This window comes from Pocillopora verrucosa, chromosome 2 (assembly GCF_036669915.1).
Source record: "Pocillopora verrucosa isolate sample1 chromosome 2, ASM3666991v2, whole genome shotgun sequence".
Lineage (NCBI taxonomy): Eukaryota > Metazoa > Cnidaria > Anthozoa > Scleractinia > Pocilloporidae > Pocillopora > Pocillopora verrucosa.
In genome coordinates, this window is record NC_089313.1 from 11,466,292 (window position 1) to 11,480,316 (window position 14,025).

General features: G+C 37.2%; 1 protein-coding gene and 1 pseudogene across 2 annotated transcripts; one reads left to right on the forward strand and one right to left on the reverse strand.

Annotated features, from left to right (window-relative positions):
- Positions 1-1,803: 1,803 nt before the first annotated feature.
- LOC136279205 (uncharacterized) lies at positions 1,804-5,984 on the reverse strand. 2 transcript variants are annotated; one of them, XM_066162798.1, is made up of 7 exons: positions 5,940-5,984; positions 5,012-5,087; positions 4,154-4,289; positions 3,371-3,558; positions 3,016-3,160; positions 2,745-2,804; positions 1,804-2,239 (listed from the first exon to the last, which is right to left on the reverse strand). In XM_066162798.1, the coding sequence occupies exons 3-7, from the start codon at positions 4,179-4,181 to the stop codon at positions 2,181-2,183; spliced, it is 480 nt and encodes a 159-aa protein (XP_066018895.1). In that variant the 5' UTR covers positions 4,182-4,289; positions 5,012-5,087; positions 5,940-5,984; the 3' UTR covers positions 1,804-2,180. The 2 variants fall into 2 exon arrangements, with proteins under 2 accessions (XP_066018895.1, XP_066018894.1); XM_066162797.1 differs by lacking the exon at positions 5,940-5,984 and adding an exon at positions 5,443-5,567.
- Positions 5,985-6,083: 99 nt separating this feature from the next.
- On the forward strand, positions 6,084-9,008 carry LOC136279204 (uncharacterized; annotated as a pseudogene).
- The last annotated feature ends 5,017 nt before the right edge of the window (positions 9,009-14,025 follow it).

The window sequence follows — 14,025 nt, forward strand, 5'->3', positions numbered from 1 at the left end:
CTCTTGTTGCAGCGTTTAGCATCACCCCTGATGAAGGCAAAGACAGGAGTCGTAGAAAGTTGGGTCTATGAATCGTAACGTCTTCGGTTACATTCATTTAAATCTGCCAAACCAGAGTAGCGTCAAACTATGTCTGTTTAGCACTTGTTAAGCATTATTCCTATATTCACAACCAGCCTATTTTAATTTTCCTTTTGACTTAACTTTTCACCTGCTCTTTCAGCCTAAGACGGTTTTTTAGAATTGTATCCCATAATATCTCACCACCCTTATCCAACCACCCTCCAGTACAGTTGGCGTAGTTGGTGGAGTATAGGCTAGACTACAGTGCATGTGGGAAATTTCATGTTGGAAACCCAGGCTAAAAACTCACCAGGGTATTAAAAAAAACTGAAAAAAATGTTCTACTTCTGCATATACTGGTTAGATGTTCTCTTCTTTTCTGATAAGGGTGGGTCAAATGACTCTGAAAACTCTGGGAAACAATCTGCAGCATTGCTGGAATATTTATGAGCACAGCTGTGTATGGGCATCTGGAATGTTATTGCACAAAACAATGTTACCATGAATAGATCATTCTTTGTAGAGAGATATGTTGCAGGTCATATGCTAATGCTTGGCCTATCTAAATGATGATCTCAACTAGCTGTCATTTTGCAATAACAAGCTAAGCAGTCATGATGATCCAAAATGAAATATTCACATATCTATTTTTCTATAATTTTATTTCCAGATTTGCCAGAAGAATACAATAATCTTCCAACCATTTGAAAGATGCACATAAGCTGAGTAAGAGTGAAGTTGAGGAGCTTAAAGAGTGAAAAGAACAGGGAAAGGCCAAAGAAATCAGGAAAATAGGTAATTTATTACATTTCTTATTGTTCAGTTCTGTTTTTCAGAGGATTGTGTTCATTGTAGTTACATAGAATGAGTGTTTTCTCTACTGTACACAGCATTCTTGACTTTTTTCAATTCATGCCATTTTGACACATTGCATTTTTCCTATATTTCAGCAAAACCAAGAGGCCCATTAGATGTTGTCCACTACAGGGATGTAACTGGGTGGACAACGCTTTGATTACCACCTACCAAAAGTAAACAATATTGGCCAAGATTCTGAAAAGTACTATCATTAGTACACAAAAATGGCAAATGTAATGTTTCTGGTTTTCTTTGTACAATCAAGCTTCTACAAGTGGTCTTTGTTAGAAAGTATGACATGCATGTAGCCTATTGTAATAGGTAATAAAAGTGCTTTATACGGATTTGTATTCATTTGTAGACACACCACTTGGACCACTGAAAATGATCAAACAAATTAGCAAACAAACTTCTAGGCTAATCATTATCTATAGTTTGATAATAGTACAATTTAAGAACTACAATTTAGGATTCTCTGTATGTCAGCTGGCTATAAAATGGCTTTCCAACAGGTTCTTAGAAAAGGTATATTAAATTGAAAAGTACATATTGTTAAATTTTAAATAAAAGTGCTACTTCTTAAGGCAGCAAATATTGCATTGTTAAATACTTCAGGTATATTAAAATACTGGTCATCTGAAATTTCCATCCCCTGCAAAAAATATAATGGTCCATAGGGTCCATTTTGATCAAGTTGGCAATAAGTAACATAATCCTGATGATTGTTCAGTAATTTGTAGTTGGATTGGCCTTGTAAGTCAAGCCAATACCCTTTATCTTGTAAGTAAATGAAGCTTTGACTAGTTTGATGGATTCTGGATAGTGTAGAAAAGCCAGAATTTCTCATCTTCTGACTCAGTAAACACTGGACAATAAGCCCTTGTGCTTCTGTGGAGTGTTGAATATTAGCACCAACAGCAAGCCATGCATCATCTTCAAAATAAAAACTATATTCATTTAATCTTAGTCTCTCTTCCTGGTCAAGTCTCAACTCCACAACCTCCACATCTTGTTCTTTAATCTTGTCAGACAGTCTAACTACCCTTTCTGCACATTTTCTGTCCACTATCCTGGACAGAAGAGTGACTACTGTTTCAGGCTGAGTTGGAGAGGGAATAAAATCCCTGTTGCTTTGCAAGTTTACATTTGCATTACTGGTAATCACGAATTTAACTTCGCTTTTTTTTTCCATTATGGCCTGGAGTTGTTTAGTGCCATAATGGAAGGGTTCTTAAAGAAAATGCCATCTGGGAGATTTTCTACTGTAAAACCCCCACGTAGATACGGCACCCTGCTGCCTGTTTCTTTATTGCTTCACCTATTGTGCAAGAGAAAGAGAAACATTGATTGGTAATGATAATAGCACTGAGTGAGTACAATTCAGGAAGTAATTGGGCAAGTAATAAGCCTGATTACCCCTGAAATGTATGACAGTAAGTCTTATTGACCATTTCCACATGTCCCATATGACACTTTCTTTGCCAAAATGTGAGACACAAGGTAAGAATAAGTATTCAATTTCATTAGCTAGTGGCATTTTCTACTGGATTTATATTGGCTGCATAACTGTCAGATTTGACCTGTCCAGTTAAAAGCAGCTGTAATCACACAGGCCAAATTGGACAGTTTTCTTATTACAAATATTCACTGTTCAGAACCAATCAGGTTTGAGGATTTTGTTATAGACATCATCAGCTTTGTTGTTATTATCATAGCTAATAATAATAATGATAATGATGATGATGATGATGACAATGATGATGACAACAATTACATGTTCACATCTGTACTATAGTGAATAATATATATATTCTTAAACTTACTGTATTTGGAATTGAATAGCTGTTGTACATCTTTGTATGTGTACCTCTCATTGGTGCAAGCTAAATAAATAAATACAGAGGTACTATGTAGTTTCAGGTCTATTTTGATGATGTATTCACCTTATTTACAATCATGAATAATCTCGTCAATTGGATGACACACTTAATAGTATAAGCTATATAAACATCTGCTAATACAGTTGCATGCCAACAAATCAATAGAACACTTTCAATGTTTATAATATTACTAATTCAAAGTAATAATATATACCAAAGTGGTCTCGGAATTTGATGTTGATGTCAGGATTCAGGCATAAGAAAGAGAAACCTGCACTTGATCCAAAGTTGTACACTTGGCCTGAAGTGTCTTGAAAAATCAGAGAAGATTCACAGCCCAAGTCTTCTAGAAACATGATCTGAAGCAGATGAAAAAATGTGGCACGAGGATTACTCAAAAGGACACAAACATCTGCATGTTGCATTAATTCCCACAGAGTACGATAATTAGAAATTACTCATCCACTTTTAATAAAGTTTTAAGTTATTCTGAATTTGCATGGTTTATGCTACCTATTTGGAATTTAGCTTGGCTGGAGATTATTTCATAAAGTGATTGAAACCTTTACCTCATTTAGAAGATTTTTCCTGTGAACTGATATCAACTTAGATTTTTGAGCCCCACTAAGCTCTGAAACAGGGGCCTTTAAACTTTCTGCTTTTCCTTTGAATGCATCTTTTTCTGCAGATGTCATGTCACACCATTTCTTGGCAGCTTCTTTGTTCTTTTTAGCCAAGGACAATTTCTTGCACTCATCTAGCAAAAAAAATTAAAGCTTTCACTTCCACTGAATATCAATTCAATTGGTTTGATTATTATAATGTCACAGCATGATTTTCAGTTTCCTCGGCAATCAAAGATATTGCATCAACTAAAAATGAAAATAAATTAATCAACAACTCTATTATGATGTCAAAGGTTAAAAGTAGCTGAGGATGAAAACCCTTTTGGGTTGCAATATAGAGCTCTGTCAGACCCCCACCCCTGCAAGTACCCCCCCTGGGGTTTAGACACAGTTTAACAAGACCACTGTCCATTATTGATTTAAATCTGGTATCCTGGCACCAAAATAAAATAAATGTCCAACAGGCACAGTTAGCAGAGAAAACCACAATATTCATTTCTTAGAAATAATAGACTAGTAGAGGTTTATTAATTATACCCATAGGCGTATGGGCACCTTTGGACTTTGAAAACTTTTTAAACTGGGGGGGGGGGGGGGGTTTGCACACCCATGCCCCAGGACTGTACACCTCTAATGTTACCCTATATTTTAGCCATGGTCTATAATAGTTATAATGCATGTAAATAATCTGTCCTTAGTGTTTGAAAACATTATCAGGGTTCTCACCTGACTTGAAATACTCTGAACAGAACATGTTGTAGGAGTGTGAGCCATGTGAACCAGTTGGGATCTTAATTGGCTTTGGAGCTGCTTGTACTCTAGAATTTATCTTTTCCTTTTGTCTGGCATTTCTAATCCATTTCTACATAAATGTACCACATTAAAATAAAGTATTTCAAAATGCCTTAAGCTACAATAGAAACCCTTCCCTTTTTGCTCTCTTTCACTGGCTGGCCCTATAGAGGCCCAGCCAGGGTAAATTCCTACAGGGGACATGGCCCAAAAAGTAGCTGTGGCATATATATGAAAGTATGAAAAAATTAAGATCTTGTTCACCAAAATTCCGACAACAACAACAAGGTGGAGAAATAAAGACAAAATAATGACACCGTAGGTTTTTAATTCAGGCAAGCAACACAGGGAACCCCCTGGCTGGGCCTGACCCTATAATACCCATGCAAGCTGCTCACAGAAACTCTGAGCTTGTATACAGAGCAAATTTTCAATCCAGTACAGAATGATTGGCTGGCAACAAATCAATAAAGGTAGATCTTCTTGGTATGTACATGTATGTCGAATGGATGATGTGATTATAACATTTATCAGCTCTAGATTGAGGATACCTAAACTTCGAACCAGGATTCGATCGTTAGCTATGGGTTACCTATTATTAACACTTTGGTTAGCCTACTTTTCAGCTCCAATTAGCCAAACTTGTACTCTGGTTAGCCTCAGAGCACTCAGGTTGGCCTAACTAGCTCTTCTGTTGGCCTACAGAGCACTCGGGTTAGCCCACTTTTAACTAAGGTTGCTTGCGGTTAGCTATCAATATATATAATGGTAACACAATATATATAGACTTACCAAAGCAGCTGAAGAGATTCTTTAAGAATCGAAACCGCCGGTCCTGCTAGGCGATATACTTCACTTTCAGTTTTACCTGAAAAAGATGTCAGCTTTTGAAACACCATTGCGGCCACTAAAAACGCCAGACTACCGTCCAAATCTGGACGAGGCGATGGCAATTAACGTACACTGATCCGAACCCAGAATCGGACCCAGAGGATAGCCCTCCAGCATCACAACTCGAGCCAAGGCATAAAGCTGAATTAGCCAAACAACGCAGCAACGAAGGTCTACGCCTTCAAAAAGAAAGCCGTCAAAAAGAAAACCTTAGAGGAATAGCCGATCCACGCGGCAGCCAAGGAAGAGGAAACATGAAGACACCATCAGCGCTATCCAGTTCAAGAAGCAAAAAACTGAAACCTCCATTTTAAAACTGGAGAGACACTTACAACAAAAGACTTGCCCTAAGTCGCTTCAATACAAGGCGAAGGCAAACGTCACGCCTGACGAAACCTTTCGACAGGAAATAAGCGCTATTAAAAGTCACGCCGAAGAACAATACGTTAGCGCCCTAGTGCGCTTCCATCAGCGTAGACTTGTTAGTCACAAGAACAAACTTGAAAAGGCTAATATTGCCAAGTCTCGATCACAATACAATGTAAATACACGTGAAAGATCACGTTCGCCCTTGAGGAACACTGTAAATACTGATGTCGACAGGATAGACAAAATAGAAAATCAGCTTTCAGAGCTGAAAGACCTTATATGTACACGCTTTCAGAGTGATAATAAACATGTTGAAAAGTACAACAGTGTCATCTCTGAAAAATCAGTCGCCAAACCCACTGCAGCAAAAAGGCTATCCAAGAATAATAAACGCAAAAAGCGTAAAAAAAATACACTGCACAAGCGAGTGACTACAGAAAGGGAGAAAAATGAAAAATACCTTAAAAACCTTTCAGACAACACATTAACTGATCACCAAGTCAGCGTGTTAGCAAAAGGGCTTAAATTTATTGAAACACCCGTGACAAATGAAAATAAGATCAGGCAACAATTGTCGCGTGACTTCGAACAATTCGCTAGGCGAATGAGACTTAGATATATATTCCACGGGAATGACAAGGAACCACATCCTTTCCACGTCAAATCAAACTGGATACCACCAGTACAACCTTCTATTGCCCTTGTACGCTACTTCGAAAATATCAAGTTAAGCCTTGCTGAAATAGAAATAACAAAGCCAAAACACAACCTGTCATACAACGAACACAAAGCAGTCAAAGAACTGCAAAACAATACTGCCATCAACCTTAAACGTGCTGACAAAGGCACCACAACAGTGATTCTCAACAAGAGGGACAAAATTCAAGAGGCCCAGGTTCAGCTCGACAACAGAGACCACTACCGACCTCTTGAAAACCCCATGGTCACAGACACATTAAAAAAAGTTAATGAGCTTATTGCTCAACTGCACAATGGCAAACATATAGACGATATGACAAAAAGTGGCTTTCACAGACTCCCAATCCGCCCAGAATACCGATTTTCTACACTTTAACAAAAATCCACAAACCTTTGCCAGTGGGTAGACCGATTATATCGGGCTGCGAAGGACCAACTGAAAGGATATCATCTTTTGTGGATCATTTATTACAGCCTATTGCTCAAAAGCAAACATTGTATCTCAAAGATACGACTGATTTCATCAACTTTATAGAGAAAACGCAAGTGTCAAATGATACTATTTTAGTATCAATGGATGTAACAAGCTTGTACACAAACATCCCACAAGAAGAGGGTATCACAATAGTATGCCAAGCATACGGAAAATACCACAATAACAGCCCTCCCATTCCGTCCCACTACTTAAAACAAATGCTCGGGCTTATACTGAAAGAAAATTCGTTCCAGTTCAACGGAGTAAACTATCTCCAATGTTTTGGAACTGCCATGGGAACACGAATGGCGGTTGCTTTCGCCAATCTCTTTATGGCAGAAATTGAAACAAAACTGCTTCACCAAAGCAGTATCAAGCCGAGAGTATGGAAGCGTTACATTGACGACGTTTTCTCCCTGTGGGATGTTCGTAAACAAGACATTGATCTATTCATAGAACAAGCTAACACGTTCCATCCAAATATAAAGTTCACGGCTGAAATCTCAGAGACTGAAATCACATTTTTAGACACGGTTGTCTACAAAGGTGAAAGATTCCAAAGCGAAGCTATCCTCGACGTCAAAACTCACTACAAACCGACCGAGACCTTTCAATATACACACTACTCATCTTGCCACCCGCCAGGTGTTAAGAAAGGCTTTATTAAAGGAGAAGCTATCAGACTTCTAAGAACAAACTCCTCGGAAAGAAATTTCCAGGAGGCCATGTGTAACTTCAAAACACGACTTGAAGCACGTGGTTACTCAAAAAGCCTAATTGAAAAAACGTTATCTGAGGTCTCGTTTGCCGCAAGGCAGTCGACACTTAAAAAACAAACCAAAAAAAATAAAGGCAAAATATTGCCTTTTGTGACAGCATACCACCCAGGGGTTAAAAATTTAAAACAAATACTGATGCAAGAATGGAACCTCATCCAAAATCAGCCACTGCTGAAAACAATTTACAAAACGCCTCCGATTATATCATACAAAAGAGGTAAATCGCTCAAAGACATACTCGTCAGAGCGAAGCTTTAATTAAAGGCTTTTGCGTCGCAAACGTAAAAACACACAGGGGAGTCTGTGTAGGCCTGTCTATGACCTTTTCACTCCATTAGGATTTCGTTAAGTTTAGAAAGCATAATTCCAGACTTGCTGTTTAAGACAAACAGTTTTCTGCCGTATCTTTCCGCACTTATGTGGTCGGAGATATGACGATAAGAGTTGAAAAGAAGCGTATAGATGTCGATGTAAAACTGTCGCAGTACTGAATTAAATTGGTCCTTGCTATTTTGATCGGTGCTATTTAGCAAAATCAAACATTCCCTGGATATCTCGATGGCTTTCTGAATGCGATCTGAGTTGAGCAGGAACAGGGCAACAAGTAAGGCGATGCTCATGAAAGCTATCATGGCTTATGCTGTTAGGTTTCCATTGCCATCCTCTCCTGTTATCAGGGAAACATTATTTTTAGTAACACAATACTAAATGAGTTGATAATCTAGATTCATAATAAGTCACTACAAACAGGAACACACATGTTAAGTTACAAAAACGGGCTGGGTCTCTTACACCTGGAAACTTTTTGTCACGAACTGTAAGTGTTGGAATTCACAATATCGACTTAAAACAAAAAATAAGTAAAGAAGAGGATAATTACATCAACGGATCACATTTGGTGAAACTTGTAAAATTAATTTGACCTGCACAGTTTTTTTTGAAACGGACTATGTGACTGTCACGCTGTGAAAGTCAATTGTTATTTAAGTGATTTTTGATCTAACTGTTTCGTTTGTTCATCTTATTTAGTAAAAAAAAAAAAAGCCCCATGCTTGGGTTTGATTAATGGTCGTGTGTCGGGGGGTCTTGTCATCAATTAGGGGGGTTTTTGAAAGGTCGTGGGTTTCTTAAAAACCCAAGAAGGATTGATAAACCTTTAACTATAACGTTCTAGAAACATTTGAAAATGTTCCTCTAACAGTTTATCACCAAGTAATGAGCTCATTTATCTAAATTATATGGCTGAAAACGAATTTATTCGTAACTGATGAGGATGATTGCCAAGATTTGAGGTAACAATGATTTGATCAACTCGGTTTGTCACCTTTCATTTTACTTAAGTTGTGATTTTTGTACAACGTGATATGACCTTAAAGTCACAGGACAAAGATAAACAAATCATCATTAATCTTCACTTTTGCTATGAGAACTTTCCCCATGCATAGTTTCTATAAACAACATTAATCAACGGGTTAAGTTTATAGAGAAACTTTTGTGGGGTATTGCAAAATAATTTGGCTTTACCAGCTGAGTTGACTATGTAGATTGGCCATCGTAAAGAGTTTCTGAAGCAGACGTTTCGAGCGTTATCCCTTCATTAGAGCATTTGATAATCTTGGGGAATCAATGATGTTGTATTGCCAGTATTCCGCAAAGAAACTTGCAAAGAATGGTCTGCAGTATCTTTATAATGCTTCGTTTTCCATCTGCATTTCTACCGGCCGTCAGAATGTATTTACAATAAAGCCTCTAGGGATCAAGCTACATGCATTCAAATTTTAAGCGTTTCAATTCTAAGGCTAACAAGAGAGATAACCTTTTAACACAACTGTCTGGAGGATATCCTGACATTCCGCATTATGGCATGGAACATTTGAAAATATTGTTGTAGCAAGCTATTACCAAGTAACGAGCTTACTTATCAGATGAATAGTTGATGAGAATGATGAGCAATATGTGAGGCTACAGAGGTTTGACGAACTCCGGCTTTGTGACGAATTCATTTCATTCAGTGGCGATTTTTGCACAACATAACATGACTTAATACTCACAGGACAGGACCAAAAAAAAACATTCATGTATGCCTTTGCGATAAAAAAGTTACTTATCCCATATGTGACCGTAAAGTTAAAGCTCAGTAATGAGGACAACCCATGCCATGATTTATAAGTGTTTTGTAGCTCGAAAGAGATAAAAAAACTTTCAAAACATCTTGACTAATGTTAGAACCACACAATACGATTCTGCATGTTTTTTATCTTTATAGAATATCGACAAATTTTTTGGTTAAAAATCTTAGCAGGTATCTACTACACAAAGGTGTGTGTGATAACGTGACTGTAGTAAAAAGATTGTAATCCTCTTTTTCCCACTTTTATGCAGGTATATACCATGACTTAGTTAATACTACTAGAAAAATCTCTTGATTTTTAACCAAAGTTGTTTGGGTTTATTGTATAGCCTAACAAAGCAATCGAACAAAATTAATGTTAGAGGTTCGCAGCCTACATCCATTTGAAAAGTAAGCGTTCTGATCAATAACACTATGACAAGATTATAGGAAATCAGTCAATAACGGTCTGTTCCTCACAGAAAATACACTATCTTTCTTCGTAAGCTTTAAGCGTCATAGGCTGACCTATCTTCTTACGCAAGACTTTGTAGACCATGTGTACCACTAGACTGACACAGCTTCCGCGTTGAAGTACATCGACTTTGTTAACTTGCAGCTCAGCGAAGCGTAGAATTGCTCTTAGTTGTGAGTATGATATGCAAATGTTAACTCACTTACTCACTAAGTCATTCAGTGAAGACACTGTCGTAAATAAATTACTTTGATCTAGTTTTTTGGTTCATTCATCTCGTCGCGTGATGTAAAAGAAACAGTTTACCCTTAGGTTGAATTGTATTCTCACTGATTTCAGTTTTTCACCTTTTTGAGGGTGAACATTAAAAGCGAAAATTATTTTTGTACATCCTTTATGTTGAAGCAGTCTGAAAATTAGTGACAAGTCTTACAAACTTTAAAGCGAACTTGAAGATTATCTGCAAACGGGCTAAAAGAAATGACAATGGAATTAATTGCAGTTTTAAAACAGTTACGATTGAAATATTAAAAGCAATTTTAAGAAAGCTTATACAAGGTAGAAACAAATAAATATCAATTGACAATGACACGAAAAACCTTTTTTTTAATGTCCAACAGTTTTGGTTTTAAAACTCAGTTTTTTTCTGCCTTTTCCACATTTTCCTCAAGTGATAGACAGTTGTACCCGACTAAAATTATACTCATGTTTGATATTCCTTTGATATCGAGCTCAGAGGTCTTTTCAAAAAGTGTCATTGTCATTAAGAATTTGTGGCAGGATTTTGTGATCGAACCAAACTTTTGGTCTCTCTAATCGCGTGAGAAAACTCCGTCAGAAAGTTTCTCTCCTCAGTCTCTTGACTTAAGCCGGAAACAGAAAAGAAATGGGAAGGGGGCCCCTTCTTAATTGAAAAGGAAGTTCATTGATTTTTAGAAAATAAGCCTGACTCGCTGGTTTATTTTTGGTGCATTATTCGCTTTGATTAAGAAAAAAGAAGACAATTAAAAAAATGCAAATTCAGCCCTGGAAAATCCATGAAAATCAAAAGGAATCAGAAAGGAATAATCTACAGTATGAGTTCTAATTTCACCATTCTTAATTTCTCGATATTTTGTACTGGCTGTCAAAACGTACTTGCAATGAACACCCTTAAGATCACATTACTTTATTTCTTTTTCATGAATAATACAAGAATAATTAAAGAGAAATTCCCTTTTTTTTCAGTCTTGAGAAGTAATCGACAGTTTGAGTATAATCTACCGTCCACAGTGTAGGCCAGGCCAAAGACTTTATTTCTCTTTTTTTTTTGTGTACTGGAAGTTCCTTTGCTCGGTTTTATGGAAACATCGTTCTTTTAGTTCATTACCGTTTTGTTAAAGCGCAAAAGATTTTGATCACAGATTGAATACTGACTCGAAGTTAGGATTCAACGATTTTCAAACGTTTAAAATTTTATCCTAATATGAAAGATAAATCTTTCACTACAGTGTGCTTAGAACTTTCCTCACATTCCGCAAGATGGCAAAATTTACCAACATTGTTCATTTTACAAACAACGAGCGCATTTATCAGACGAATGTCCCTGAAAACGAATATTTTCATAGCAGATGAGGATCATCGATAAGATGTGAGACCACGAAGTTTTCACGTGGTTGCTGTATACCCCTGTATTAAGAGAGTGTCTCTGTAAGAGCGGTCCGGTCGATTTTGCTTGAGACACGGATTTCGCTCATTTCTTGTGTGTTGTAAGAAATTCGTGTACCTATACTAAAACCACAATCCGTTTGATCGGAACTCTTTATTTTTCAGAGTTTTGCGGAAATTAAATTTCACTCGACCGAAGGCTTGTCGTGACACTTTTCAAGACTTTAATTTGAGACAAGTTTGGAGGACAATTTACAAAAAAACTACGGAACTCAGAAAAAAACAAATAACCCAGCCATGTATATTAACTCTATCTTATCTATCGAGGCGACTTTTGTGAACATCATGTTTCAATCAAGGAAACAGGAAGACTTGAATGACACCTTATCGGTTCGCTTAAGTCACACACGCGAAAACCGATCAAATTCAAGGTGAATTTTTGAAAAAGTGAGGCGTTCTTAACTGATCCAACTAACATAGCTAGCAAGTAGGTGCCATAGAAAAGGTATCTACAGAAAAAAACTTTGCGGCCCGACCTTTACGAAAGCTTTATAACTCCGTGAACTTACCTAATTTTCGGCAATCTCCAAGTTTGGTCGCCATTTTGAGGGACTCGTCAACATGAAGCGTAGCAGATATAAATCAAGCAGGTAGATCTAAGACCGTCAGAAATACATACGAAAGCGATTCAAATGAACTTCTTCCAACAATTCAAAAACTACAACTTGTGCTCGAATTCCCCTCGTCGATTCCACCGTAAGAAATGACCTGTGCCACCCAAGCTTCGACTCGAATGTGAAGTACGAATCAAATAACATAACTGCTTCATCTTCGAGGCAATATCACGCTGGTAGTTTGATTTTCGGATCAACAAGAACGGTGATCAGGAAACGATCGCTATCTTTACCTCATAAACGTGACCGCTGACCAGCCGCTGGGTGAAAACAGTATAGCACGGGGTGGGGTGGTTGGTGGGCTTATCGTCATAAGATATTCGAATACATGCTTAAAAAGCTTTAGGACTCCCAGTCTAAACAGTAAAGGCATGCTTCGTGGTACAGACAACTTTCATTTTACTCTTATAACTTTCTCCTTTAAATTAGAACTGGTATTAATTAAAAGAGTTATCAATATATTTTTAACCGGGGTACCCCTATGACCTTTTTGCTTGTCATCAGTGGTATAAAATAAGGTGTCTTTTCCACCAGAACCTTTTATTAATGTTACAAGTACAGGAAAAAGTGGTTCGTTAGCGAGACGTCCATTATGTCTCAGGACTACTTTTTTAATAGCAAAGATGGAAAAAACTTTGGTTCATCGCGTGGCTTAAGTGGTTTGGTACAACTGTCTGAATCCTGGGATCCTGTTGTGATTTTTACCTGATTACATTCATTCAGAGGCCTTCAATGGGGAGCTTGTTACTCCGGAGTAAACACTACTAATTAAGTGAGATTTTTTTTCTCTCTCTAGTTTTTGTCACTTATTTGTATTCACATGTCACCCATGGTTCTTTACTTGTCTTTCATTGTTTAACCCTTCTCAGTTTGTAATTTATACCTTTGTTGTATTACGTAACCTCAATCTTAAAATTTCTGTTTTGTATATAAGTCGCAATCATTGTAAATAGCCTTTTAGTTTGTAATTTTTAACCTGAAGAAGGCTGAACGGCCGAAAAAAATATTTAGAAAAAAAAACTTTATCTTAAGCATTTGAAACTCAACCCAAGTGCAGACTTAAACTTCTTTTATTGTTGGAGATTCTTAACAGAATAAGAGTTTCTGACGATGTCTAAGTTTTGTTTCGATCTAAAGAAATGCGGGAAGGAGAGATTTTGCATAACTGCGCATGAACAGGGAAATTTGATCCAGAAATGCGGAAGAGAGAGATTTTGCATAACTGCGCTTGAACAGTGAAAAGGAGTGCACCTTAATGCAGTAGGATGATAAACAAGCACGTGGTAATATAGATAAGATTCATTCATACTATGGAGGTTTCGAATGAAATTGTTGAAACGTTCTGGGATCTCTTAGTACGACAAGATTACTGCCAATCAAACTCTAAGAAATTATAAATGGCGTCATTTTAATTGAGAAAAGACATGATTCATTTTGTATCGATCTGAAAAAACAAAGGAAGGGAGATATTTGATAAAACCGCACACGAGCAAGGAAAACGTATTCACCCCAATCCAGCCTAACATGGTAAAAAAGCGCATGGTAGTAAAAATATAACTTCCTTCACATCATGAATCTTTTCTGGAATATCCTAGTTCTCTAACACAACTACCACAGTCAGAACAATTGATCCAGACACCAAAAGAGTACGTTTTAAAAGTTATCGAAATGTCAGCAATGTATTCAT

What these genes read in the sequence shown, in the direction of transcription:
- LOC136279205 (XM_066162798.1), bottom strand. Translation starts at nt 4,181, where the DNA reads ATGTTCTGTTCAGAGTATTTCAAGTCAG. An exon ending in TTCAGAGTATTTCAAGTCAG is followed by an intron (nt 3,559 to 4,153) that starts GTGAGAACCCTG and finishes TTTTTTTGCTAG; the next exon opens with ATGAGTGCAAGAAATTGTCC. An exon ending in CAAATTCCGAGACCACTTTG is followed by an intron (nt 2,805 to 3,015) that starts GTATATATTATT and finishes TTATTTATTTAG; the next exon opens with CTTGCACCAATGAGAGGTAC.